The sequence below is a fragment of the Euleptes europaea genome, chromosome 5 (genome assembly GCF_029931775.1).
Source record: "Euleptes europaea isolate rEulEur1 chromosome 5, rEulEur1.hap1, whole genome shotgun sequence".
Classification (NCBI taxonomy): Eukaryota; Metazoa; Chordata; class Lepidosauria; order Squamata; family Sphaerodactylidae; genus Euleptes; species Euleptes europaea.
In genome coordinates this window covers 47386407-47413459 of record NC_079316.1, presented here as the reverse complement: position 1 = coordinate 47413459, position 27053 = coordinate 47386407, and the positions used below count along the sequence as shown (strand labels likewise).

The 27053-nt window shown below is 45.3% G+C and overlaps 1 protein-coding gene across 1 annotated transcript in view; it reads right to left on the bottom strand.

Annotated features, from left to right (window-relative positions):
* Positions 1–27053, bottom strand: part of LOC130477503 (ATP-dependent 6-phosphofructokinase, liver type) — a 47408-nt gene that overhangs the window by 6808 nt on the left and 13547 nt on the right. The window contains exons 2-16 of the mRNA XM_056849496.1: positions 26579–26652; positions 24372–24449; positions 19591–19780; positions 15751–15916; positions 14820–14864; positions 14493–14601; positions 13838–13933; positions 12198–12290; positions 9947–10072; positions 8723–8787; positions 7024–7087; positions 5491–5637; positions 4311–4381; positions 2280–2367; positions 1118–1270 (exon numbers count right to left, since the gene is read on the bottom strand). Coding sequence (XP_056705474.1) covers positions 1118–1270; positions 2280–2367; positions 4311–4381; positions 5491–5637; positions 7024–7087; positions 8723–8787; positions 9947–10072; positions 12198–12290; positions 13838–13933; positions 14493–14601; positions 14820–14864; positions 15751–15916; positions 19591–19780; positions 24372–24449; positions 26579–26652 — 1565 coding nt within the window. The remainder of the gene's footprint in view (positions 1–1117; positions 1271–2279; positions 2368–4310; positions 4382–5490; positions 5638–7023; positions 7088–8722; positions 8788–9946; positions 10073–12197; positions 12291–13837; positions 13934–14492; positions 14602–14819; positions 14865–15750; positions 15917–19590; positions 19781–24371; positions 24450–26578; positions 26653–27053) is intronic.

Here is a 27053-nt window from a genome sequence, read left to right as displayed (position 1 = left end):
AAAGCGTATCATAGTTCTGAAAAAGGTGCAGAGAACTGCAACCAACCTGACCAGAGTTGGAGTACCTTCCCAATTTGGGGGGGGGGGATGGTTTGGGGGCTTTTCAAGTTTAGGGGGAAAAAAGACGACTAAGAGGAGACGTGATAGAGATATATAAAATTATGAGGATAAAAGAATTTTTCTCCCTCTCTCATAATATTTAAATATTTATAACTCACCTTTCTCTGAAAACCCAGTCCTAATGAATTAATGCTGGAACGCATTACAAATCCTATGCTGAATTACTCCGACATGAGTCCATTAAAATAAATGGGTTTAACTTGGAGTAACTCTGCACAGAATTGCACTGTAAGTTACCTAATGAAATCAACTGGCACTATATTCAAGACAGACACCAGAAAGCCAGGAGTTTCCCTGCATTACTTTCTACCCTTGCAGTCCCTTCTGACTCCTGGAACAATTATTCTGGTAACATGGGACCCAGGCAAACAAATAGCCACCTGGTTCAGAGGGCTACCGTAAGGAAGGGGATTGAAATCATCCTTCCTCTCTCTTGTGTCAGCTCAACTGTTTTGGACCCAAGCCTGTATATATAAAATACAAGGTGGGGGGGGGGGGAAGAGAGTGAAAACATGCAAGCAGCATGCTGAACATTCAGACTAAAACGGGAGTATTGGGATAGGTTTTCTAGTGCTCAGAGAGAAGAGGGAGGGAGTTGTTATGTTCTGTATTATTTCTTTTCCCATCCCATGCCTCTCCCTCCCCAAGTCCCAGACGGGAGGTGGTGAGCGCTCCTTCTCTGGAGGTTTTTAAGAAGAGGTTGGATAGCCATCTGTCAGCAATGCTGATTCTATGACCTTAAGCAGATGATGAGAGGGAGGGCATCTTGGCCATCTTCTGGACATGGAGTGGGGGTCACTGGGGGTGAGGGGGGAGGTAGTTGTGAGTTTCCTGCATTGTGCAGGGGGTTGGACTAGATGACCCTGGTGGTACCTTCCAACTCTATGATTCTATGACATGGAAGAGAATACATCAATGCCAGAAAGATGACTGAATTCATCTCCCAGGATGCTCTTGTTCCCAGAAAGCGTGAGACTATCCGGAATTTTTGGCTCACCTCCATGGCAGCATTGACGGCCGTATCTGACCCCAGGCTGAAATCCGTCCCAGGCACATTGTTACTGATGGTAGCTGGGATCACGCACATGATGATGCAAAGCTCGTCGTACTGCCCACGTGCCTCCACCAGCTGCAGTACTCCTTCATAGGCCTGCAAGGGACAACTGAATCAGATACACAAACAACACAATGGCGGCCAAGCACTTGGTCAGAGGAAGTAGAGAGTAAAAAAACAATTCAATACCTTTCAGAGCCTTCCTGATGCAACTGAGAATTTTGGTCTAGTATCTATCTGAGTGCCCTGACCTGGATGGCCCAGGATATCCTGATCTCAGAAGCTAACCAGGGTCATCCCTGGTTAGTATTTGGATGGGAGAGCACCAAGGAATACTGGGGTTGCTATGCAAAGGAAGGCAATGGCAAACCACCTCTGTTAGTCTCTTGCCTTGACAACCCCATAAGGGGTCACCTCAAGTCAGCTGCAACTTGACAGGACTTTACACACACATCTATCTGAGCTGCAAGGGATCATAGAATCATAGAGCTGGAAGGGACCACCAGGGTCATCTAGTCCAACCCCCTGCACAATGCAGGAAATTCACAACTACCTCCCCACACACCCCCTGTGACCCCTACTCCATGCCCAGAAGATGGCCAAGATGCCCTCCCTCTCATCACCTGCTTAGGGTCATAGAATCAGAATTGCTGACAGATGGCCATCTAACCTCTTCTTAAAATCCTCCAGGGAAGGAGAGCTTACCACCTCCCAAGGAAGTCTGTTCCACTGAGGAACCGCTCTAAATGTTAGAAAATTCTTCCTGCCTTTAACTAACTCAAGGTCTTTGGGGTTGGGCAGACTATGCATCTTTCCCTACCAGTATACTTTCCCTACATCGTCACCTGGAGCTAAGTCCCCTACACAGCAGGGCTGCAGTTGCTGTACAGCAAAGGGCATTACATGAAGTGACATAGGACAGGTCAGTGGAGACATTATTGAGCCACAGAGGCCATGAAGAAAAGATTTCTCACCACTGAGCATCTATCCTGGCCTTGGACATGGGAAGCTCATACCTGGTCCAAGGGTGAACATGCCTAGCTTAGCTTTCTAGAATATGCAGAGGCATTTCTCAACCAAAAGACCCCAATGAGTTTCTTCACACCTCAAATCCACCAATGACCAGCAGTGCCTGGATGTTAAATTTCCGGATGGTTTCTACAATCTTTTCCATGCATGTCTTTGGGAGAGTTCTGAAGAAGAAGAAGAAAACTGGCAGTTAGAAAATTTAGATTGCAGCGCTCACCTCTACCATTCATATACTTCTGTTACAGAACTTGCTATACAGCGGAATTGCCTCTAAACAAAGGGAAAAAAAGGAGATGTTTATTCCATGAAGCAAGCGGAAAGATCATCTAAAATTTTGTATCCCAGTTTAATGTGGTGCCCGAGATCTATTTTCCCTTTCCCAGATAACAGTATGAGGCAAAATGGGACACATGCACTAACGTTCAGGCTTTGAAAGAATGTGTTCTTTGCCAAGGAAGGAGGGATAGACTCTCACACAAGGACAAGAGCAAGAACCACTTAGGCACCATGTGCTCTTTGTATTACTCCCTGCAGAACAAATGGCCCTGTGACCACCAAAGGAGAAAGGAAAATTCTGTTTAGCTGTACCCACTTGCTCCCTGTTCAACCCAACTAACCACTGGAGAATATAATTCAGACTGTCTTGTGTTTTTGGAAGAGGCTCCTAATTTTAGATGAATACGCACTCAGTGAAAAGGAACTCAGCCAGCTAGCTCACATAGGAGTGTGGCCAGTCCTGCATAAGAAGATCAGTTCAGTTAAGATGCTGGCTGGCATCCTATAGGTCTGCACATTCTAGGTACCCCTCTGGGAGCAGAGTTTGTCAGACCGTATAAATCAAGAAAGGTCTCTACAGGGAATGGGGAAAGATGTAATATGTGAACCAGTTGCAGGATTTCCTGCCTCAGCTTTTCAGTCTGTACTTGATCCAGCAATATGTGCACTTGCAACGGTATAAAGGGACGACTGGGCAGGGCAGCAGCCAGAGCTGCTGGATCAGCCACACATGGGGCATGTGGTACTCAGAGGGGAAGATTCCCTTGGACTAGGTGATGAAGACTTGGTGGGAATGGAGTCAGAAAGAGGGGTGAGAGAGAGAGAGATCTCACCAAACGAGTCTACGTCAACAGATCACACAGGAAGCCAGATAAAGAATTTTTTTTTGTCAGAAAGAAAGAAAAGCAAAACATGCAAAGGCCAGGCAGTATTAAGAATGAAGGACACTGGAAAGATAACACAGCAGCACGGAGGCTGTCCAAACATTTCAGCTATCTTTCCATCTCAGACAACTGAAAAAAGAAGATAAGTATGTTGTTTTAACTTTAGTTTTGAATAATAGGGAAAAACTGGTGCCAAAGTGCAAAGAAGAAGAGTTGGTTTTTATATGCCGGCTTTCTCTACCACTTAAGGGAGAATCAAACCAGCTTACAATCACCTTCCCTTCCCCTCCCCACAACAGACACCCTGTGAGGTAAGTGGGGCTGATAGAGCTGTGACTAGCCCAAGGTCACCCAGCAGGCTTCATGTGTAGGAGCGGGGAAACCAACCTGGTTCACCAGATTAGAGTCCGCCTCTCATGTGGAGAAGTGGGGAATCAAACCTTGTTCTCCAAATCAGAGTCCACCAAACCACCTCTCTAAATCACTACACCACACTGCAAAGGTAGAAACTTCCTGGAGAGAACGTGACTGTGGTTGTGAAATGGAATCCATCATCATGGGAGCGGGACTAGAAGAGCAAAAAGTGGGTCTGTGGAAAGCAGTTGGACAGGCAGTGTTTTGGAAGGGATCATATAGGAAACACTACTGCATAAACAATGAATTTCCACTACAGGAAGGCTGATGCAAGACAAGCATTAATCTTAAGAACAGCTGAACAATAAAATATACGAAAAAAGTTGTCACATTTCCTTCTTAATTTAGATCACTTTCAAGGAAGCAGGGAGCAAAAGGGCATATTTTTGGTTCAATCATTCCTGTCTCAGGTCAATGGGGGACTGGGTGAGCCACTCATTTTGGAATTTTAAGGACAGTTTCAATGTGATCTGTACAGCCCAACTCTGCCACCGCCTACAGAGAACTTCTCTCTAGTCCCTGGTGGCACTCACCGCTTGGTCCCCAGCATGGACCCACCACGGCCCAACCAGCCTGCCACATCATGCCAGCCCACTTCTCGGATCTATGAGAAGAAAAAAGTCAATTAGTTCCCCTTGTGATTTGCCCAGTTATCCCCAACTGGATTACACCACCATACCGCACCTTCTGCCAAACCCAGATGATGAAAACGCTATTTTGTAACGAAAGGTCACAGTGATACTTTGTTGCCCGACTATCAACCCCTCCTCCCCACCCCATATTCTAAGCTGAAATTCCAAAGCCTTCCTGATTGGTGCTAGTTCATTTATTTACTTCATTCATATGCCTCGGGGACCAAAAGTGGCTTACCGTATATACTCGAGTATAAGCAGAGTTTTTTAGCCATGATTTTTGGCTTAAAAAACTTACCTCGGCTTATACTCGGGTCAATACGATAATTCGCCTGCCGGGCCCTCTCCCAGCGCACTCCCGCCGGCCAGCTGATGGGCGGGCTGTCCCGCCTTCTAACCCCCACCCCACCCGATCGCACCTTCTGCGCGGCGGCGGTTTCTTCCTCACCCCACCCGATCGCGCCTTTTGCGCGATCGTTGCGCCTTCTGCATGGCGGTGGCGGTTTCTTCACCCCCCACCCCGCCTTGTGCTGGGTGGCGGCGGTTTCTTCCCCCCCACCTCACCCGGGCCGGTCTTCCCACTTGCCAGCTGACCCTGCGGGGCCTCCTGCGCGCAGGGAGGGGCCGGCCACCACCGCCTGCCTGCGCGCCTGGAGCCCGGTCAGGTAAGCCTGCGGGGGGGGGGGGAGGGGTGCATTTCCCCCTCGGCTTATACGCGGGTGCCTAATTTTTCCCCATTTTTGGGGTGAAATTAGGCACCTCGGCTTATACCCGAGTATATACGGTACATCTTTCTCCACTCCTCCATTTTATCTTCACAACAAACCTGTGAGGCAAGTTCTGCTGATGGGTCTTGCTGGCGCAAGGTCAGCCAACGAGCTTCCGTGGCACAGTGGGGATTCAAACATGGGTCTCCCAGATCCTAGTCCATGACTCTAACTGATACCACACTGGTTCTCTCTCTGGCTGTTTACAGTATGAGCCACACTCATAAGGTTAGCTTGCACACGTTCTAGTTACAAAGAAAAGAGAACATGACTCCAGAGAGGAGGAAAGATCATCCCTCTGATCAGCAACTCACCTGTCCCTTACTCAAGCCTTCAAAGCCATCGTTCACCACATACGTTGTATGGCCCTGGCAAATCCCAATACGCACAGCAGACCGGACGGCTGCATTCATGCCTGCTGCTGGGGCTCCCACGTTGAGGATGGCCATGTTGAAATTGCTCTGTCCAGGAGGGAAAAGATAGGAAGAGGTCAGGCAAAGGATATAAAGGAATCATTGCAGAACAGATCTGAAACTCTCAGTGTTCTGGATGGAGCCCTTACGGGGAAATTCCGCAAAAGAGAAAGTGGTATAAGGGTAAGGGTCTGAAATACAGATGGGTACAATGCCCTGCTTTGCTTCAGAGAAGTCTTTTGAGGAGTACTAAGCAAGATGTAAGAAGCCAAGGCTAGCTGCAGGCTCCCTTCCCTCTTTCCCTTTCTTACACAGCCATCTCTGACAAAGGGCTGACCACATTCCAGCAGCGATTCACCAAATCTCTGTCCACACCAAATTGTCTCTTACTGTATAAAACAGAGTACTTCCATGACAGATGCAACCTGCATTAGCAGTTCAGAGCTCCTCAGAGTTTCGACTTCAGGCCCTTCCTTTTTTTTTTTTTTTAATAAATTTTTATATATTGTTTAAACAATAAATGCTTCCAACCTCCTGTGCCAAGCGTTTAGGGGATGACAAAACTGACTTCGTCCTTAAGACACAAAACAAATTATGACTGCTAGAATTTTCTGCGGGACCCAGATCAATGGCTTCTGCAGTCCTTTGTGTGACTCAAGCAGAAAAGGCCCCTTCCCAGAACACAGGGAAACTCTTTGCTGTTCTTCAAGTAAATATCAAACTTCTGATAGGAAAGTCTAGAAGGAGACAGTCTGAAATGGGAGGAGACAGCACTTTCCTTCACAATCAGCCTGAAAACCCTCGATTGGATATACAGCATGAAGACTGGTTACACTATGGTTCCACGTCAAAAAAAAGAGGCTTTATTTTCCTGCTCTTGTTTCCTGTCTGTTCCTGAACACCTAATACAAGTGCAGTTTTGCTCACATACTTTGAAGAAGAGTTGGTTTTTATATGATGACTTTTTCTACCACTTAAGGAAGAATCAAACCAGCTTACAATCACCTTCCCTTCCCCTCCCCACAACAGACACCCTGTGAGGTAGGAAGGGCTGAGAGAGCTCTGTGACTAGCCCAAGGTCACCCAGCTGGCTTCAGGTGTAGGAGTGGGGAAACCAACCCGGTTCACCAGATTAGAGTCTGCCTCTCATGTGGAGGTGTGGGGAATCAAACCTGGTTCTCCAGATTAGAGTCCACCACTCCAAACCACTGCACCACACTGAAACAGGACAGTTTACATTACACATCTCCTGGACCTGCTTTCCAAATTGCTTTGTAGGTTTTTCTTCATTTTTGTGCACATGCACTGAATTTAAAATGGATTTACTCATGCTCGCTTTGTGTGGAGACACATCCTTACCACATCCTTCCTTGACAAAACAAGGAAACATGGCCATAAAAGACTGCCCTTCCCCTTGAATCCTTGTCTCCTCACCTTTTCCTGATCTGGTTTCTGGTGGGCAAGTAGCTTGTAAATGTTCCAGTTGTTTTCAAAGCTCCTGTAAAACAAAACCAGTTATGTTGCCTCTTCTTTACTCTTGGCATCCCATAGTCCATACCCTCTCCTCACTCTAGTCTGAGATGAAGTGCTCCATTTATTTCTTAATGCTGGACTTCAGAGAGACCCAGTGATGCAGACGTCGACATGACATGTAAAAACCCCATCTTTTCTAGCACAGATGGACAGACTAAAATGCAATACCTATTGAGATCTCTAATCAGCTTTTTCCTGAAAGCCAGAAGCGCTGACTTAGGGGGGAAAGCTCCATGTATTTCAGTTAAGGCAAACAGACTTTCCAGCAGGAATCTTATTTATTTAAAAGATTTCTATGCTGCCTCACCAGAGTCCTACTTGAGGAGGGTTACAACTAAAATAGTAAGTCAACAACATAAAACCAACAAGCCATGTGGGAGAAGCCTCAAGCCTTTTACTGTGCATTTGTTTAAACTAAGGCTGCAGCCACACATCACAGGATGTTGAACTCCTGTTTGATGAAGGTTCTTTCTCAGAAAAGCAGGGATAGCATTAAGACATGATAGTACAAGTCCAATACAACGGCATGTTGCTAATTTTAGGAGATGTACCAATACTACTTAGCATTTGTATAGTGCATTCCAGTGTTCAAAGTGCTTCACAACCATTATATGATGGTACCACCCTGTACGACAAACAAGTATCATTGTCCCCATATTGTAGACACAGGCTGAGAGTGCCTTGCCTAATTCCACTTAGTGAGTTAATGGCAGATATGGAATCTGAACTGGGTATGTCCTGACTCTTAGGCACGATAGGACACCATTTCTAAGAGAATATTCTTCAGGCCAGGCTGGGCCACATCAGCTTTAAGAGTATACTTTCAGAGTATATGAAGACTTGCATAGCTAGAAGATACTTTCTCCAGAATGGTTAGCACCAGTGGTTTAAAACAGAAAGAAAACTGAGTGCTCACAATCTGGAGCATTCGTGAGATTCATGATCAATGAATGAACAATATCAGGCAATATATCTGATCATGTTTAAATAAGCCCATGTTTTTTCTGGGTGCTCAGGAGTGCCCAGCAACAGAGGAAAGGCCTGATGGGTGCAGTCAGGAAGGAGCACGAAAGAACAATAGCTGTCATGCTGACATTTTAGATCACAATAAACAGGGCTGGCCAGCAGAAGGTGCAAGTCAGCACAGAGCCACCAACATCCAGAGCCTTCCTCCAGCTATACGTGATGCCCGTTGAAAAGAACACGCTGAATGCTCCTATGTCAGGGCTTTTCCATGGGCACTAAATAAAAGCAGGTGGTTCTACAGTGTTAGCATCTAAAATACAAAGCAATTACTGAATCATTCCATGTTTCATATCAAAAGCTAGTAATGTCTAGCTACCCAAATTAGCCTGGGAAATTAGCAAATGCTAAGAAAAAAGCATTAAAGAAACAAGTAGCAAGTTGTTAGTGTCCCAGCTAATGAGTCCTTCACAGGAAAGATGGGCTAAATATTACTTAAATGAATAAATGTCAAAGGCTTGCTACAAGCATAGGGGCGGCTTTTGCTTTCATGATTAAAAAAAAGAGCCAAAGGGCTCATGATACAAACAGATGACATAAATACAATTTCCTTTGGGATTACAGGCTGGCCCCTTACCTCCCTCTGAGCTGGATTGCTTCCTCAAACCTTTTTTCATCCATTGCTTTCTGGACATCTTTGGTCTGTAAGAAGAAGGTTATGGGTCAGGTTCTTACAGAGAGAAACCAGAATAAAAATCTAATAAGAACTAAGGGGCAGTGACTTGAATTAATCTTCAGCTGCATTGCTATTCAGCCCCATCCCCCCTGCCTAAGGCCAGTAAAAACAACATCTACCACTGTAGACTGGTGTGGGGGGGGGGAAATAACAGAAGAGGGGAGAGGGAAAGCTCATGGATTGCAAAGGCCCCCAGGAAGAGATATTCTGCTTTCACTTCATGATATTCTTCCTCTCAGCAGATGCAGGTGTGAGCCAAAGAAAAGAAGCTCCCTCTCCCTCCCCTAACCCAGCACAGCCCAGGCAGTCCTTTTGTGCAAGCCAGACTTCTAGCTGAGTAGCATTAGCTCATCCCTTCCATTCAGGGCCTTTGGAAACCATGGCTCAAAATCCCACACCCACAGCCCCCTAATTATGAAGTTATAATAAATTACACAGATGATGAATATCAGCATGCTTTCTGTACAGCTGATTAGGGTACATTTGGGAAGTTCTGATGAGTAACAATTTAATTCAATTGAGTTGTGTCAAGAACCAGGAGAGAATGACTAGAATACATGAAGAAACTGTACAGGCAAAAGAATTCACCTACAGGGAAAAAAGTGATATGAACTGGGCACAGTGGGGAGAGGCTGAAGTGATCAAATTACACTGTGCTCCCTTTACAATTTATGTTCTATGCTTCCACCTAAAGCTAAGAACATGTTCCCGAGTTCCCCTCTGCAATCAGCTAGAGTGGTGGATTAATGGTGGGTCCTAATTTCCACCAATGGAAGAAGTTTGCAGCAGCCCCTTGTGTGCCCCAAAAAGCTGAGGCAGAGGACCGGGGAATTTTCCATGACAAAATGCCATGCAGCAATGATAGAGTGGGGGTGGGACGGGGCATCTGCAGTAACACGGTGAGCCTAACTCCACCTGTTCAAAAGCAGGGGTGATTTTGCCCAATTCCCCCTCCTCACTGCAGCTCCACACTTCCACAGCTGCCAAGGGAATACCAGTTTCATTGTTTATTAGCACCACCCTGTGTCAATCTCCCTGCCTCACCAATTCACATAAAACAGAGTCTTTAAAGCAATGTCTCAACCCTCCACCGTAAGCACACATGGGCTTCTATGGCACACTCACCACTTGCACACATTCCATTAGGGGCAGACGAACCGACTGGTTCCCAGAGAGGCTCACCACGCAGGCTGGAGTGTCTGGTGTTGCTTCCAGTAGTGCCATCACAGCTTCCATGCCCATTTTGCTGCTCTGGGAGGCACACAATGCATTTCAAGTAAGGGAGCTGGCTCACTATTGGGAGAACTCAGCACTGCCTAGCTTGTGGCCAGGGTAAAAAGGAAACATACCATGTGCTACATATCACTTGCAAATTTGGGCTGTGTGCTACAATTATGTAGCATGGTATCCCTTTGGTGCTAGATGAGCCTTGCTGCTCCAAGCAATGTAAATCACACTTCGTGTCCTTTAAAGTGTATAAACCACTGAGAAACCAGGGATTATCGTGGCGTTAACACGAGTCTGTAGTCTGCACTTCACTACTTCATGGATAGCATACAGCTTGCAGAACATCTAATCCTGCAAACATCATAAAGAAACACTTTTCAAATAAGTGACACTTGGAAAAGTTCTGCCTTGGAGACAAAAACTTCCAGAAACAGGAGTATAAAGAAGGGTGGTGGTACCGCAAGCCCTGAAAACCAGAACTCCATCCAAACATTCACATATTGGGTTGGATATATAGTATCCATTCCCATTGCAGATCCCTTTCGTGTTGTTCTTCAGGGTCCCCTACCCCACCAGGAGCTCCACTGAGAGCCAATGTGCTGGTAGTAGTTAGAGTGTCAGACTATTACCGACACCCGTATTTAATGCCAATGGTTGGTTCTGGAGACCAATATATCATGGCCAACATATCCTTGAGGCCATCACAGAGACTTGAGGAATGCATGAGGATGTCAACTAGTGATGGAAATACCAATATCTAAAGGAGCACGAAGGCTATAAAATTTTATGAATTCCCTTGGGATCAGTAAGAAAATGAATGATAATAGAATACAATTCAGACCCATTTCCCACAACTGCTGACTCTTAAGACCTGCCTAAAATAATGGTCCCAGGTGATCTGCCACTTCTGGTCTCCATTATCCAAATCAGCAGGTGATGCAGTAGCCAGGTCATTGTGGCAGACCGCAGGAGTCCCTCTCTGAGCTCAGGGAGTCACTTATGCCCACGGGGAAGGGGGGGTTGTATACACCCGTGTGCAGGAAGGAGGCAATGATGCACTGAGGAAATTCCAGTGAAGTGGGAATGGCTGAGGTGTAACACAGATTCTCCCCTTTTCAGCCCAGGCCTCAACTAAGATGCAAGCAGGACCCTGGAGGTCTGAATGGAACTCTGCTAAGAATCTGTTAGCTGCTAACCAGGCAGGACTGGTCTGGAGGGAAGGCCTCTGCCTTAGGTACCATTTTAAGCTGGCACTGTTTGTAACCAAGAGGCACCACCATCCCAAAAGTGAAGCTCATCCCACCTCACCACCACTCAAGACATGCAAGAAAAGACATGCTTATTGTTCCAATAGGACTAGTCAAATTACTCCAGTGTTACACAAAGCCTGAGAGAAACCACAGCACACCTCTGGATTTCACACCAGATTTCCTCTCTGTTTGTCCCTGGCCAGGCTGGGAATAAGCAGGGCAAAAACTATGTCTGGTGTGCAAAACACCCTTAGCCATCAAGTATGATAACCTATGGACATGCAAAAGATGCACCTGCATGGAAATTTTAAAACAGGTGAGCTTCTAATGTGTGGGTGACATCTGCAGACCAACAGACCAGCAACAGTTGTGTGTGTGTGTGTGTGTGTGTGTGTGTGTGTGTGTGTGTGTGTGTGTGTGTGAAGTGCTGTCAAGTCACTTCTGACTTATGGCGGCCCTATGAATTAATGCCCTCCAAAATGTTTACCTATCTTTACCTCCTATATTTCCACCCATACAACACTGCATACAGGTGCTTTTGCAGGAGACCTGTAGGCTGTGCATGCGGCATGCTTTCAGCCTGTAAAAATAAAAGGGACCTGCTTTTTTAAGGCACCCAGCTCTGATCCCCCTTTCCCACAGTCCCACTTTCCCACAACAGTCTGCTGTGTGGACACCTTTCAAAATGCCCACGTGGCATGCAGAAGGTCCCAGGTTCAATCCCCGGCATCTCCAGTATAAAGGACCAAGCAGTAGGTAATGTGAAAGACCTCTACTTGACCCGCTGGACAGCTGCTGCCAATCTTAGTAGACATTACTGATCTTGAGGGAACCAATGATCTGATTCAGTATAGGGCAGCTTCATAGGTGTTCATGTACAGAAAAAACAAACCACCTACCAGAACTCGATCAAATGCTGATGGGGTCCCACCACGCTGCACGTGGCCCAGCACAGTCACACGTGTGTCAAAGCCAAGGCGCTTCACAACCAGCTAATCAGAAAGAGGAACAACAACAAAAAGTATTGTCAAAGGCTTTCACGGTCAGAGTTCATTGGTTCTTGTAGGTTATCCGGGCTGTGTAACCGTGGTCTTGGAATTTTCTTTCCTGACGTTTCGCCAGCAACTGTGGCAGGCATCTTCAGAGTAGTAACACTGAGGGACACTGTCAAGGGTGTAGGAAGAGTAATATATAGTCAGAAAGGGGTTGGGTTTGAGCTGAGTATTGTCCTGCAAAAGTAATGTGCTAATCATTGTCCTGTAAGTATCAAGATAATGTGCTAATGATGGTATGGTATGTTAATATGGAACCATTGTATCCTGAAGTGATCTGTTAATGTGTGTAATCAGCACAACTTTAACAGAAAAGAGGAGAGTTTAATAATGAATAAGGCTTGGCTTCCTGTTCTAAAAAACCTCCAGACTAACAAAGACAACATTCAACAATAGCCATGCAGATTAGCTTTGGATTACACACATTAACAGATCACTTCAGGATACAATGGTTCCATATTAACATACCATACCATCATTAGCACATTATCTTGATACTTACAGGACAATGATTAGCACATTACTTTTGCAGGACAATACTCAGCTCAAACCCAACCCCTTTCTGACTATATATTACTCTTCCTACACCCTTGACACTGAGAGACACTGTCCTTCAGTGTTACTACTCTGAAGATGCCTGCCACAGCTGCTGGCGAAACGTCAGGAAAGAAAATTCCAAGACCACGGTTACACAGCCCGGATAACCTACAAGAACCAACAAAAAAAAGCTTCATTTTACACATGGACATGCATGTGTAATGCCCCCCACAATCAGATTACCTTTCCCATGATAAAGTGAGAAAAGCATCACACGCCCAAGTATCTATATTAAAAGGTGACAATAGCCACTTTCAGTATCCCCCAATATTTTTATAATTTGGATACTCCTTCCCTTCGGAGAGCATTTTCTCTTGCCAGGGTTAATGCCTTCCCATCTCGAATTTTGTACGGAAGGTTTCACCAAATTCCAATTCAGGATCAAATTTGCCCATGTGACTCTAACTCCCTGGAAACGCTTGATCACATATTACTTGACTGCTCTTTATATGTATCACCATGTGAGAAATGGTTAGGAAATAGGCTACATGCCAAGTCTCACTTGCCTAATAAAATAAAATGCCAATTCTTAATGAATGATGTAACTCCAGAGATCACTGTGGATGTAGCCAAGTTTTTGGTTGAAGTGATGAAAATCCAAAACCTTAAAATCTTTGATACTTATGGTTCTCAGCTTTGATCTTATCGTACCGATTTTAAGATGTATGCTTTCTGTTTGTGATATTTGTCATAATGTCTATGCCATTAATGGTTTATGGAATGGAAATGGAATAGCCACTTTCAACCCTGGGTTAAACCAAAGTCTGAAGAAAGGCAAGTGGAAAAGTGGCAAGCTTCACAGGAAAGCCTGCTGTGATTGTTTTCAAAGATCTGTGCATCACTAAGCACTCTTGTCATTCCGGCTCCCTCCCACTGATTGTATCACTTACATCCTTTACGTAATTAGAGGTGATAGGTTTCCCATTCCAGTCAATGGCACCCTCAGCAATGATGATAATATTTAGTCGGGATCCTCTGCTCCGTGCCTGTCCAAATAAGAGTACGGATGCCAGTGAGTGATGCTCACATCAGGCAGGTGAGAAGAGGTTGCACTGCGTAGAGTTCTCTTGCAATCTTAACATTGATGCTCTGAGCTTGGCCTCCTGCGCCTTCTCTCTGCTCTCCTCTGCAGGAACTTCTCAATGGAAGCAAAAACATGCCTGAACCCCACTGGGTACCCTCTACGACTGTGACATCCAGTTCTCTCAGAGGTCTTGCCACACATTCATGTCTGTTGGATAGCTTTCATTACCTGGCCCCATCGGCATTTATGCTCTGCAGAAGTTACACAAAATGAATGTTTTGGAGAAGAGCAGTAGCAGAACAGATACTTCTTCTAAAAGGGAATGTACCCTCTGAAACTAGCTTTGGGTTGGTGCACAGTACAGGAAGAGGGAAAAGTCTTCCTCCTAGGTAAGTAACTGCAATGGAGGCTTTTAGCCAGACGTCTCCTTGCAGAAGAGACTAAAGCTGAACTCTCTCACTACTTTTTCTTAGCACGTTTGTAAAAAGATGGCATAATTCATTTTGACCATGCGAGCTCACCTCACCAAGCCTCTCACACATGGAATCCTCCCAGCCATCCTCAGGAGGTGATTCAGGGATGAAAAGCCAGTCGGCACCAGAAGCCAAAGCTGAAACTAATGCAAGGTACCTGGAAAGGCAGACGAGGATGAGCGTGTAAATGGCAGCCCAGGGAATCAATTGAGGTGAAGGAATTTACTCCAAGGAGCCAAAGTTGCTCAGGACTCCTGGAAGTGGGGGAGCAGCTCATACTGCACACACCTATCTGTCTGTGTGTAATCCCCTACCTGAAAAATTACTAACCTCCCTTAACTTAACCAACCAGACCAAATAGAGCTCTTTTCTTACCCACAGTGCCTGCCCATCACCTCCAACACAAAGGTTCTCTGGTGGCTGCAAAGGAAAGAAACAGAGCGTAAGGGCAGTTTCAGAGGGTAGCTGTGTTGGTCTGTGGTAGAACAGTTAGATTCAAGTCCAGTAGTGCCTTAGAGACCAACAAGATTTTCAGGGTATAAGCTTTCCAGAGTCAAAGCTCCCTTCATCTGGTATCTTGTTGGTCTCTAAGGTGCTACTGGACTCAAATCAGAGAGTAAGGGCGTATCCAGTTGACCATTCAACTGCATTTTCCTATGAACGCAATACTCACCCACACATTGCCCAGGCAGCAGCAGAGAGAATGTGGGAATACTGCCTTGCAAGGGGATGCAGCTGTGCTGCTTGTTCCCCCTTGCTTCTGAAAAAATTTAAGACAGTCCACTCATGCCCATGGAGGGGCACACAGCTACTAGGGGAAAGGGTAGGAGTTGCCTACAGTGATGGTGGCCTAGCTCAGGCAACCCAGTGGGCTTTGGAGACACATAGCCAAGAAGAAAAGTCAACAGGGTCCTGCTTATGATGTTTGGGGGCAAATAAATAACACAAACAAATAAATAAAACATTGATACCTTAAGTAGGACAGCATTCTGCTGACAAAGATTTGTGTGTATGTGTGTGTGTGTCTCACCAATCTATTACTGTGCAAGTGCTTAAAGAAATATGATATTTAAGCAATACTGTGGATGAAGCCATCAGGATTGCCTGCAACAAATCAGTAGCTTTAACAGTGGGGGAAAATTGCTTGGACAGAAAACAATAGGCCCAGGGAAACCACTTAATCATGCCTAGCCATGCTTGGGAACAATGCTGTTGCGCTATAGGTAGGGATCATTCTAAGCTAGTCTAAGACATGGTGCAACCTTGTGATAATGAGGAAAGAAAAGACAAGAAATCACGGGCTCACCTCTGGGCAGTAGTAGTGATAGCGTCAATCACCTCCATGATACGGTGCAGTGCAGAGTCAGTGCCAATGGTCATATCTGTGCCACAGAAGTCATTGTCAATGGAACCCACCAGACCCACAATGTTTAAATGACAATATGTCTTAGCCACCTCATCAGTGATGTTCCCTAAGAGAAAGAGAGAGAGAGAGAGAGAGAGAGAAAACAAATAAATCAATGCATATGAACAAAAGGTTATTCATGGTTGTGTGTCCAGGAGTATGACAGCTTAGGATATGGATTTACTCTGTAGCAAGGAATGGGGGGAAATGGTTAAGTTGATTAATTACTCATTAATTAATTTGATTAACAGTCTTTTAAAAATGCAAATTCTAATCTTATTCTGTTTTCAATTTGATTTGTAATAATTTATTGATTATAAATAATTTTGTTCTTTATGACAGTTGGTAGAATGATGTGTTTAATTCTCTTAAAAATTCACAAAAGAATTAAAAAGGCAAGGATAGGGGATTAGGGTTTACAAAATGTAATCTTTATTTATGGATCTTGAAAGCTTTCAAAACCCCAGCACAACTGAGCAACACAATAAAATCATTAAAATGGCAGAAATAAAAATGATCAACATTTTAAAAAGACGTTACTAACCACATAGTCACGTGATGAAGTAAACTAGGTCCCTGCTTTAAAAAATATGAAGAAAACATACAAAGTACATACAAACATTGACTGAACTGGGTGTTCACTTGCCATATAAGGTCTCCATGGGAGTACACACCTAGACGTATTTTTTTAACGTTATAAACATCAATAATGCCATCCCCCAGTCATAATACTTGCACCATTTTGTGAAGACTTTAAAAAGTGTTTTTGTTTCCTTCAATAATTTGAAAGCAGTGCACAACTGGAGGAAGGTTTGTCTCCAGGGAAAGAGAGTTTCAACAATTACATAAGTGGTGACTGTCATAGAACTACACCTGTTGACCAACGCTGACATCAACACACCACAACTGTCCCCTGGTCTGTTGTAGCAGTTTCAGTGCAGTCACTAGCATGTTGATTGTTGGACGTTTGGGTGGTTTATTATTGTCTTGCAGGGAAACCTTCACTTATTACAAAATGTCTGATGAATGTAATATTTCAGGGCAGCTGGGAGCTAGTAGATATGGAGGTGGGATGTATCAAAGAAGGCCAGTATGTGGTAAGGGAGCTCACTGTCGTACCCTCCCAACCGTTGATGAGGCAGAGGACCCTATTTCCTCCACCTGTACACTAACACTATGTAGCCAGATCAGTAAGCACAAAACTGCACAACTGTATGAGTTGTTACAGGAAGAGGAAATTGACCTAGATTGCGTTACTGCGACATGGCTGGAAGAAAACAATGTGGTGTGTCTGTCCCAACTAACACCACTCGGTTATGCAGTCTTCCATCAACCACACACAGTTGGATGGGAGGAGGCATGGCCATTACCCTCCAAGAGTACTTCAGCTTCCACAGACTTCCTGCGCAAACCATCATTAGCATTGACTGTGTGCTCTTCACATTAGGGATTAAGGACAGATTAGGCATTCTGCTTGTTTGTCAACTGCCTAATTCTCCAGTGGGCACCTTGTCTGAATTGGCAGAGGTGATCTCAGATTTAGTGCTGGAGACACCCAGACCAGTTGTTCTGGGGAACGCCAGCATTCCCGCCAAGCATACCTCACCAGAGCCAGCCCAGGATTTTATAGCTTCTTTGTCTGCCTTGGGTCTCTCCCAAATCGTAACTGGCCAAGCACATGAATGAGGCATCACTTTGATCTGATCGTTTGCACTGAATCTTTGGGCAAAGGTTTGATTACAGGGCTGGAGATTCGCCCTGCATTACCTACTCAAAACCAAGGTCAACGTTGTTCCAACACCCTGCAGAAGAGGGCCCCTGGTTCAAATGGTCTGCCCATGGAGGCTCATTAATCCTAATGGATTCCAGAATACTTTAGGGGATTTTAGGATTTCAGACACATGCTCTGTTGAGATTGCCATAGAAGTGTGGAATTTGAAGCTCCTTGAAGCTATCAACAAGGTCACCCCTCGATCACCTCCCTCCCTTGGGACAAAACCCAGCCCCCTGGTTTACCACAGAGCTGGGTGATCTGGAGAGGGTTGGGAAATGTCTAGGTGCTGGTGGAGAACTTGTACTGAATCTGATAGATCATGTTATAGAGCTCACTGTCACTCCATGGGCTGCCCATCAGTTCACAAGCTCAATTTAAAGTATTGGCCATCACATACAAAAGCCCTTCACTGCCTTGTACTTTCATATCTGCAAAACCATCTCTCCCCCTATGCTCCAGAATGACAGATTTGCTCATCCCAGCAGGGCCTACTGCAGATGCCAACTTGCAAATGGGCAAAATCAGCAACTGCCCACACACATGCATTTTCTGTTGTGGCCCCCACCTTGTTGAATGGCCAGGGGTGGTTAGGAAAGCTCCCACTCTTCTGGCTTTCTGAAAACGATGCAAAATTGAATTATTCATGAGGGTTTTTCTATGTAGGCAATAGGGTAGCTCTGTACAAAAGGCATCATGAAGTTACTTGGATAAATTATTGGGGACTGTGGCCTGTACTATTGCTGGATCCTATTGTGTAATTTTGCATCATTTAATGTGTCATGTTAACACTTATACCTTATGTCTGTTCTGTTTTTAGACTTCTGGTGGGTTCTACAACTCAGATCCTATTCCATTGTTTATTGAATCAAATCTTGTTGATTGTATTGACTTGCTCTGTGTAATCTGCCTTGAGTTGAAGTGAGAAACAGACTATAAATAGTGTAAATAAATTTTAAAAATCATGTTATCCTGTGCATACTTAGCAAGATTTTTTTGAAAAGGGGTGAACTAGATAGTGGCTGTCCCCTTAGCCGACATGCATAGATATGACAGCATGGTATTCTCACTGAGAAGTCACTTGGAGGTGCTAGAGCACAATGGCTAAAACCTGCTGGTGTCACACTTTCAATGCTTGTGTGGAAAGGCTCTCAGCAATTTCAGCTACAGCAGATTCTACCCAATCAATACATAGATTTCCAGTGAAATCTGTACACATCCTGCCATGGATGGAGGGGAGAGAAGATCAATCCAAAGGTCACAGATGTATAATAAACAAGCTCTGCATTGGGAGCTCTTTGAAGCAAGCACCAGCCCTTCTGGAATTAGGCAGTGGATTGGTTCTGGTATCAGGATGCAAAGGAGTGTGTGTGTGTGTGTATGTGTGAAGTTCAAAACAGGGAGGAAAAGACTGGAAGGCATATCTTTGCCAGTGGTAACATCATGCTGAGCTTTTCCCTTCCTGGTCAGAAGTAAAAGCCCTCAAGGGTGAGCTGAAGGGTAAGAGCGAAAGGGCTCTTGTCTCTTTGGCTCATAGCCTGAGCCTTCAGATGAGCCAGTCACTGAAACCAGGATTGTCTCAAGACCTAGTTGGCTTTTTAGTTTGTGTATTGGTTCATTTCTCTCTCTCTCTCTCTCGAGACATTAATTAAAATCCAGAATTAAAACTCAGCCCTTCCTAAAAACATAAACTATTTACACAGACCACTGACAGCTTAAAACAACAGCTTCCAGGCTAATACAATGTTAAAAGAGCAACCCCTTAATTAAAAGCCTGGGAAAATAGAAACATTTTGGCCTGGCACCTACAAGAAAGCAAAATAGGCATCAGCCAAGTCTCAAGGAGAAGGCTGTTCCATAAGCAAGGTGCCACTTCTGAAAAAGCCCTGTCTCTGGTTGCCCCCTCCCTCATCTCTGAAGGTGGGGGCACAAAGAGCAGTCCTTCAGAATTACATAACAAACAAACATACCTTCACCGACTAGCTCCTCTAACAGACCACCCCACTCCGTGCGGAAGATGTTTGCACCAGTCAGACTGCCATCTCCGCCGATAACACACAAGTTGGTGATGCCATGCTGTACCAGATTGTAAGCAGCCTTGAGGCGGCCCTCCCGGGTGGTGAAAGCTTTGCAGCGGGCACTGCCAATGATGGTGCCACCCTGCAAACAAACAAACCGGATGAGAAAAGAAGCTCCAATTACAAACTTTATACTAAGTAGGCAGATCCACAGCTGAGCTCACAGGCCAAAACGTAGGACTGGGAGTTTCAATGGGAAAGCAACATGGGCACTTCTTACTGGGGGCTGCTGGAGAAGACAGAGCTTAGTAACCCCGGATTCAATTTTAACAAAGTTGTTCCACTTTCTGGCCACAGCAGAACCATGCTGGGCAACTCCAGGAAGGGAGTGCAAGACTCTTAGTGCTGCAGCAGTTGAGCAGCAGGACTAGTATGTATGAGAGCAGTCACTAGCCCAAAACATGGGATTACACTGATAAACCAATAAGCAATCACTCGAAGGGTGCTTGACTTGTCAAGAAAGTAGCCTCTTTCTCCAGCAACCATGCTGCCAGCCCTGTGGCCTTCAGAGATTCTTTGCAGCAATCATTACGCAAGGTTTGAATTATATAGACCATTCTGCAAATCGCTAGTGCAAGATGCCCTTCCTGTTTCACTAGGCAGCTGGCCTCACTATCAGACCAAAACATCCTTTTGAAAGGGTCTTGAAGGTAGGGGGACACAGGCTGTCCATGGCTGCTGACCAGCAGAGTTTGACGCAGCCTGTCTTATCCCAGTACAGAGACATATTTTGGCTTACTCAAAGCCACACTCTTCTCTTAATGACCTGCTCCATTTGACACCTTGCAATGTTGATAAAGATGGTGGATTCTAGAAGGTGACAGAGAATATCCCTGTCCCACCTGGGAAGGAAAAGGATGACAGCCACGGGATTAGCAAAACGTATGTACGTTAGTAGAACTAAAACTCTGAACGGCTACTGAGAAGTGTCACTCTGGAGAAAGGAAGCAAGAGAGGCTGAGAAACACAAAGGTGATGGCTATGAGTCGCTTGTGTTACTGGCGATTCAAAGTGCAACAAAATGAGACACTCTGGGGAGGGAGAACAGGCTGTTAGCACATGTTAGCTGGGGACTGCCTGTCACAACCTGTTAAGAAGGTGCAAAGGTGCCCAGGAAACTGGCACGGCTGCTCTCCTTCCTCTTCTCTTTCTGTGCGTTCTAGGAAAGTCTATGTGGGCGGAAAGGACAAAGCCCTGCACGCAGAATGACAGCCTCACTCAAGCTCATCTCTGTGAGAAGCAGCAGCTGTCCAACAGCACACAGGCAAGAAGGGAGAGAGGCAGGAAGGGGCACTCCTACTGGGCCATGCAGTGCCAAACTGTTACCTGAGGGAAAGGAGACACAGCAGTCAAATTGGGCAAGGCTCTAAGAAGTAAGGGGTAAAACACAAAGACACTTGTGAATAGGCTGCACGGAATAAACTGAATTCAGACATGTTTCCTCATAATGAGATCTATCTATGGGGTGACTCCAGCTTGAATAGTGCACAGACTCTCATTACCTCTGATGGACTGCAACTATAATAATTGTGGCCTTTGTTCCTCACCAGAATACAATTGGTGCAGCTGTAGTCAGTCAGAGACTAACAGTCAACCCACAATGCTTAGCAAGGACCCTAGACCCTTCTACTTGTCAGATCCTATGGGGGACTAGCAGTGACACTACAGTAGTGACATTGATTCACGTGACCTGCAAGAATGGGTGGGTGGGAAGACAGCTGGTGTGAATTTGCCTTGTTTAAACATTCATGCCAGCTCTGATGCAAAGACTGACAAGGGCCCAAAGACCATCTTTGTAACAAAATGGTAGTTTTGAGAAAGCAAACTTTTTTACTTCTGCAGGATGCAAGGTTTCCATAAAAGCCTCTCCCTGTCTGCAAGACGGGCAGTGATTATTCTTGCCACTGCTGCAGAGCACCATTGTTTTATTACTATTGTTATTTTACCCATAACATGCTAGAGTGAGGGCAAGCAGTATTGTCTCATTCAGATTTGGCTTCACATAGCTAATTAGATTGAGGGCCATCTTTCCTGCACTCATTCTGGCACCTTGTGGGTTAAAGATAATGGCACCCTGCAGCAGTGGGGAGAGTGAGAGCTGCTGCTACATGAGGCAAACTGTAAGATGCCCCGCCTGGAGGGGTGCTGCCCCGGTAGTTGTAGTAGCTAGAGGAGGGGGTGGCAGTGGGGCTTCCTCAGCCTCAGACCATTCCGAGTGGGAATCGGAACTCGCTTCCCCCTCGGACGAAGCCAGCATAATGACCTGAGAGCACAGGCAATATGGTCAACACTGGCCTCTCTCCTCCCTGGCCTCAGCCGCACAGCCTCCTTTATACCCCTTCTGCCCAGCTCCGCCCCTACTTCCTCCCCGTGGTCCTGCCCCCCGAGCCCATATAAGGGTGAGAGAGGCTTGCATCAGCCTTCTCCCTCCTCCCAGCCACGTGGGTTCTGCCGTCCCCGGCCCCTCCCTGAGCGTGCTTGCCCGACAGCCAGCTGAGAGTCAGGCCTTTGAGGGAGCCGCGGGAGGTCGTCGCTGGCTAACCGGCCTCTTCCTGAGCCGCGGTTTGCTCCCTCCCTGCCAGCTGCCATGTGCGTCGTCTTCGGGGCGACGGCCCCCTCGGTCTGGGGAGACCCTGTGGGGAAAAGGTAGGGGTTGGGCGGCAGCTCCGGGCCATTCCTTGGAGCCTCCGCGGCGCTCCATTCCCCCCGACCCGGTGTTCGGTGGCGGGGTTGTCGCCATGGGCGGGGAGGAGGACGGTTGGGGTGGACCTTCCTCCTGGCGGCGTTGTTCCCCCTCGCCCCCCTTGGGCTTGGAAAGCCCCGAGGTGGTCCCGGGAGACCTGAGCTCGGGACACAAACATTTTGCCCCCATTCATGGCCCCCATTAACAAGGCAACCTTAAGCAGAGGTACATCCTTCTAAGTTTGTAGATGCCATTGGGATAAGAAGGGTGTAGCTCTGGTTAGGGCTGCAGGGAGAAGGAGTCTCTGTTTGTGAGCTACGAATAAAGCACCACAGGCGGGTGGAAGTCCAAAGTCAGTCTCTGACTTTTCCTGAAACAGAGAACTGAGAAGAAATCATAAATATAAGGGGAAAGGAGAAAGTTAAACATGCCAGAAAGTCAGGACAAACTCAAGAGCATCTTTTTGGAGGGTTTCCAGGCAGTATTACTGTAAATGGACAAAGAGATGTTACACCGAACACAGGGGATCTGGATTGAGGAGTACACCAAGCATGAAAATAGTTTCAGAGGGTAGTCATGTTAGCCTGCAGTAGAGGAGCTAGATTCAAATCCATTAGCATCTTAGAGACCAGCTAGATTTGGGGGGTATCGCTTTTGAGAGTCATAGCTCTGGCATCTGATGAAGGCACCTTTGACTCTCGAAAGCTTATCCTCCAAAAACCTTGTTGGTCTCTAAGGTGCTACTGGTCTCAACATTAACCAAGCATGAAAGAATCCTAAAGCAACTGATCTGGAGATTCAGAAAGTTTTCTCCTACTGGATCAATCAACCCTTCTTTGTGATTCCCCTAAGAAGAGAGCATAAGCTTTGACCAGAACACCAAGTACTAAGTATCCCATCCAATATGTTCCTCTCACAACTGGAGCCATAGCATGGAATTAACATGTGTTTTTCATGTAAACGATTCTCCCATTAAATCATCTCAGGTAGCAGAGCTGGAAAAGTCTTCTGCCTGAGACACTGGACCAATGCTGCCAGTCAAGATGGACAGCATTGGCAAGGTGGTTAAGAAGTCTGATTCAGTGGAGAGCAGCTCCATCTTACCAGCCAGGCTTCCTCTTGAACTCCAGCGAAAAAAGCATAATCACTGTACAAACATACCCTTCCTCTTCCTCCCAGAGCCTTCCTCCCTAATTCAAAAGGTAGCAAGAAGAATCCATGATGTGGACTGGCCAAAATCTTTCTCCCTGATGTCCTTTTTTTAATTTGCAGGGATTTTTTCTTATGTGGGGGGAAGCATTAAAAAATGTGACCCCTCCTCCACAATCTGAAGTGATAAGGTCAATTTTACCACCTCAAAATTCTACCACCCCATTTCCCAGGAGTGCATTTATACACAGCTAACAGGGCAGTACTGAAACAACATGATTCAGAAAGATGCTTTGGTAAAGGGATAGGTGCTGCAGACTACACTACAATGTTCAGTGCATAATGTCTGATGCTGTAAATGTGATCCTCCTACATAATTTCTGCATCACTGAATGTGTCATGTTAATGCTCACATTTTGTTTTAGCTCTGTTTCAGATTTCTGCAGTCCAAAACCCATTGCATTGTTTATTGGCTGTCCCATCCTGTGGATTGTTAATTACACTGTGTAATCTGCCTTGAGTATCAGTGAGAAAGGCGGCCTATAAATAATGTAAATAAATAAATAAAATCCCCTCACTGTACTTGCTGACCAGTCAGTCACATCTACCTTTATTTGAGAAAATGGAATCTTGAAAGACTGTGGCATATGTCACTAAAACTAACAAATCATCATCCAAAATAAAAAATGCCTTTCAAATCCAAACCACTCAGAAAATTAAGATGGTCAGAGCTTTCTATACCAGAACTTGGAGGCATAAATGGACTTAGAGAGAAAGCATGAGTCCTGTTCTGACAACAGATTCAACAGAGAGTTGGGAAGAGCCATTATCCAAACCTTACCAACTGAATGATGTTGGACACGCTCAGCCAGTTTGCCTGTTTGATATTCTCTCCTCCTTCCACCAGCCCTTCGTACCCCTGCAAAGAGAAAAGGCAGCAAGGTGAAGATCCCATCACACCAGGAAAGCCTGTTCCATTATAATTAATATCCTGCACAGGGAACATCACAAAATCCCTGCAAAATGCTCCTTGCCACCTGAAAAGTGATTATATACAACAGGGTTAGGAGACAGGCAGTGAGTAAAGCAAGAATCCCACTTTCCAGCACTGCCCTCTCTACCTCAGACCATCAGACACAACTTCTATGAATATAGGAAGTTGCCTTACACTGAGTCAGTTCAGTGGTCCACCTAACTCAGCTGCTGCCCATCAGAGTAGACAGTGCTATCTATGGCCTCCAGCAGATTAAGGTGGTTTTCCGCATCTGCTGCATGAGATCGCTTAACTTGAGCTGCCAAGGACTGAACCTTGGAGATTCAGAGTGTGAACTATGTGGCCTCCTAAAACCTTTTCCTTTCTGCATTCCCAGTATCTCCTTTTTCTGGATTTATCAAACAAAACAGGCAGTTTCCAGATATATAAAAATACCCCTATTATAAAAACACAACATACATTACAAAGACAAATACCAGCACATCATAATGATGTCTGTACAACATGACGGTTGATGTTTACTGTTGATAAGAGGAGTTTTTACAATACCACAACAGGATTTCTTGAAAGTCTTGCTGAACTGGGAGAAGCTGATAAAGAAAATTATGCAGATGGAACAGATCAGCCATGCAATAACCCATTAGCTGTATCTGAACAATTTATATCAAAGGGTTTTGTTTCTGCTAGAGATGCCTGTAGGGCCATGTTTCCAATCAGAACAGGATTTACAGTAGATTCACAGTCTAAAGTTAGGAGACTAAAGGGATTTTCACCTGTTCAGCTCATCATTGCCATTTTAAATATTTGGTTCTAATTTGGTCACCATGCCCTCCCCTCTCCTTTCTCCTGCCCCGTAGCCCTCAGTAGAATCTGCTAGTAATGTCATGCTTTCAGTTGTATAAAGCAAACTGTTTCATCTGGGATTTCTCCTGAGTGTGTGATCACTGGTTGAACTGTTACACTCCAACAGCCAGTTTACTACATGACTATTTAGGCTATGATTGTTTCCGATACAGTTCCTAGTCCTAATGGCTTATGAGAAAAGTGTTTTTAAAAAATTACAGCCAGGAACCTGATGGCCCACTTGGTTCATATGCATGTCGTATCCCGCCCCCCTGGCATATCTATTCTAGAAGTAGTTCCCAGAATTCCCAAGCTGTTCTCTAACCTCCACCCTCAATTTGCAAAGAAGTCTATTAAATCTGCTTCCAGTAAATTTGTAGAATTTTGAATTCTAGATTGTGGATTTCCCCCCATTTATTTATTAACTTTATTTATACCCTGCCTCTCCCCAAAAGGAATCCAAAGCGGCTTACACCGATCCCCTCTCCTCCATTTTATCCTCACAACCACCCTCTTAGGTAGATTAGACAGAAAGTGTGTGACTGACACAAGGTCAACTAACAAGCTTCAAGCTACCATGGCTTGGTTCAGAACTGGGTCTCCCAGATCATAGTCTGATACTCTAACCACTGTACTACGCTGCCTCTCAATTTCACATCCTTGTTGTGGCAGTTTCTAAGTAAAGACCTCCAAGAGAACAGCTGGATGCTTTATCACCATCACAATAAGGTCTAGGCCTGGTTCCGACTATACTCTCCCTACGTGAGATTGCACCTTCTCTACCCATTCACCTGGTATACACCACCCACCTGTAACACCATCACATTCCATGCATGGGCATAAGGTCTGAATAGGGCATATGTGTATAAAACACAACATGGGCAAACTCACATTGCAATGTACCACCTCAATGTACCACCAAAAATCCAGGAATCAAGCTTGTGATTTGGTTAATGTATACTGAATTTTATGCAGATATCTAACTAGAGGCATTATTGGCAGGGCTGTAGTGAAGCAGGAAGGTGAAATCCCCTTCTCTGGCTATATGTAAACAGAAGGTAGGGTACAGTAGGATCCAAATCAGGCTCCGGTTTAAGTTTTACCACTCTCAAAGGTCTCCCTGGGGTAGTACAATAGTTTTCAAGACACACTATACCAATAATCAATATTTCTAGAACAAAAGCATTTCAAAGGAGGAAAAAAAATTCAACCTCATAGATCAGGAATACTTTCGCTCCAACATATAGCCCCATGCGAGTCACAGCTCGGACAGCAGCATTCATACCTGGAAAGATGGAGCACAAGGTAAAACAGTGGCCACAGCCTGAACCAACCTGGTACAAGACCCCTGAATTTTACCAGGACAATAACTGAAGTTAGCTTTGCTATTGTATAACTTTCACTTACAAAGTGACACTGAGCAAATATTCTCTAGTGAACTGTTTTTTAGGCTTCCACCCCCCACCCCACCGCAAAAGCTTATACCCAACATTAGATGGTAGAAAAGATAAACCAAAGCATGGCATTAGGGGCATTAAATGCCAGCAGTGTCAAAACTCGAGAGGCTTACACATAGCAATTAAGACAAGAAAACAAGCATAAGGGGATAAGAACGAAAGCAATGTGCATGAACCCCCAGGAAAACAACTCTGCACGTTAGGAAATGGGAGTAAAATCAAGCCACAC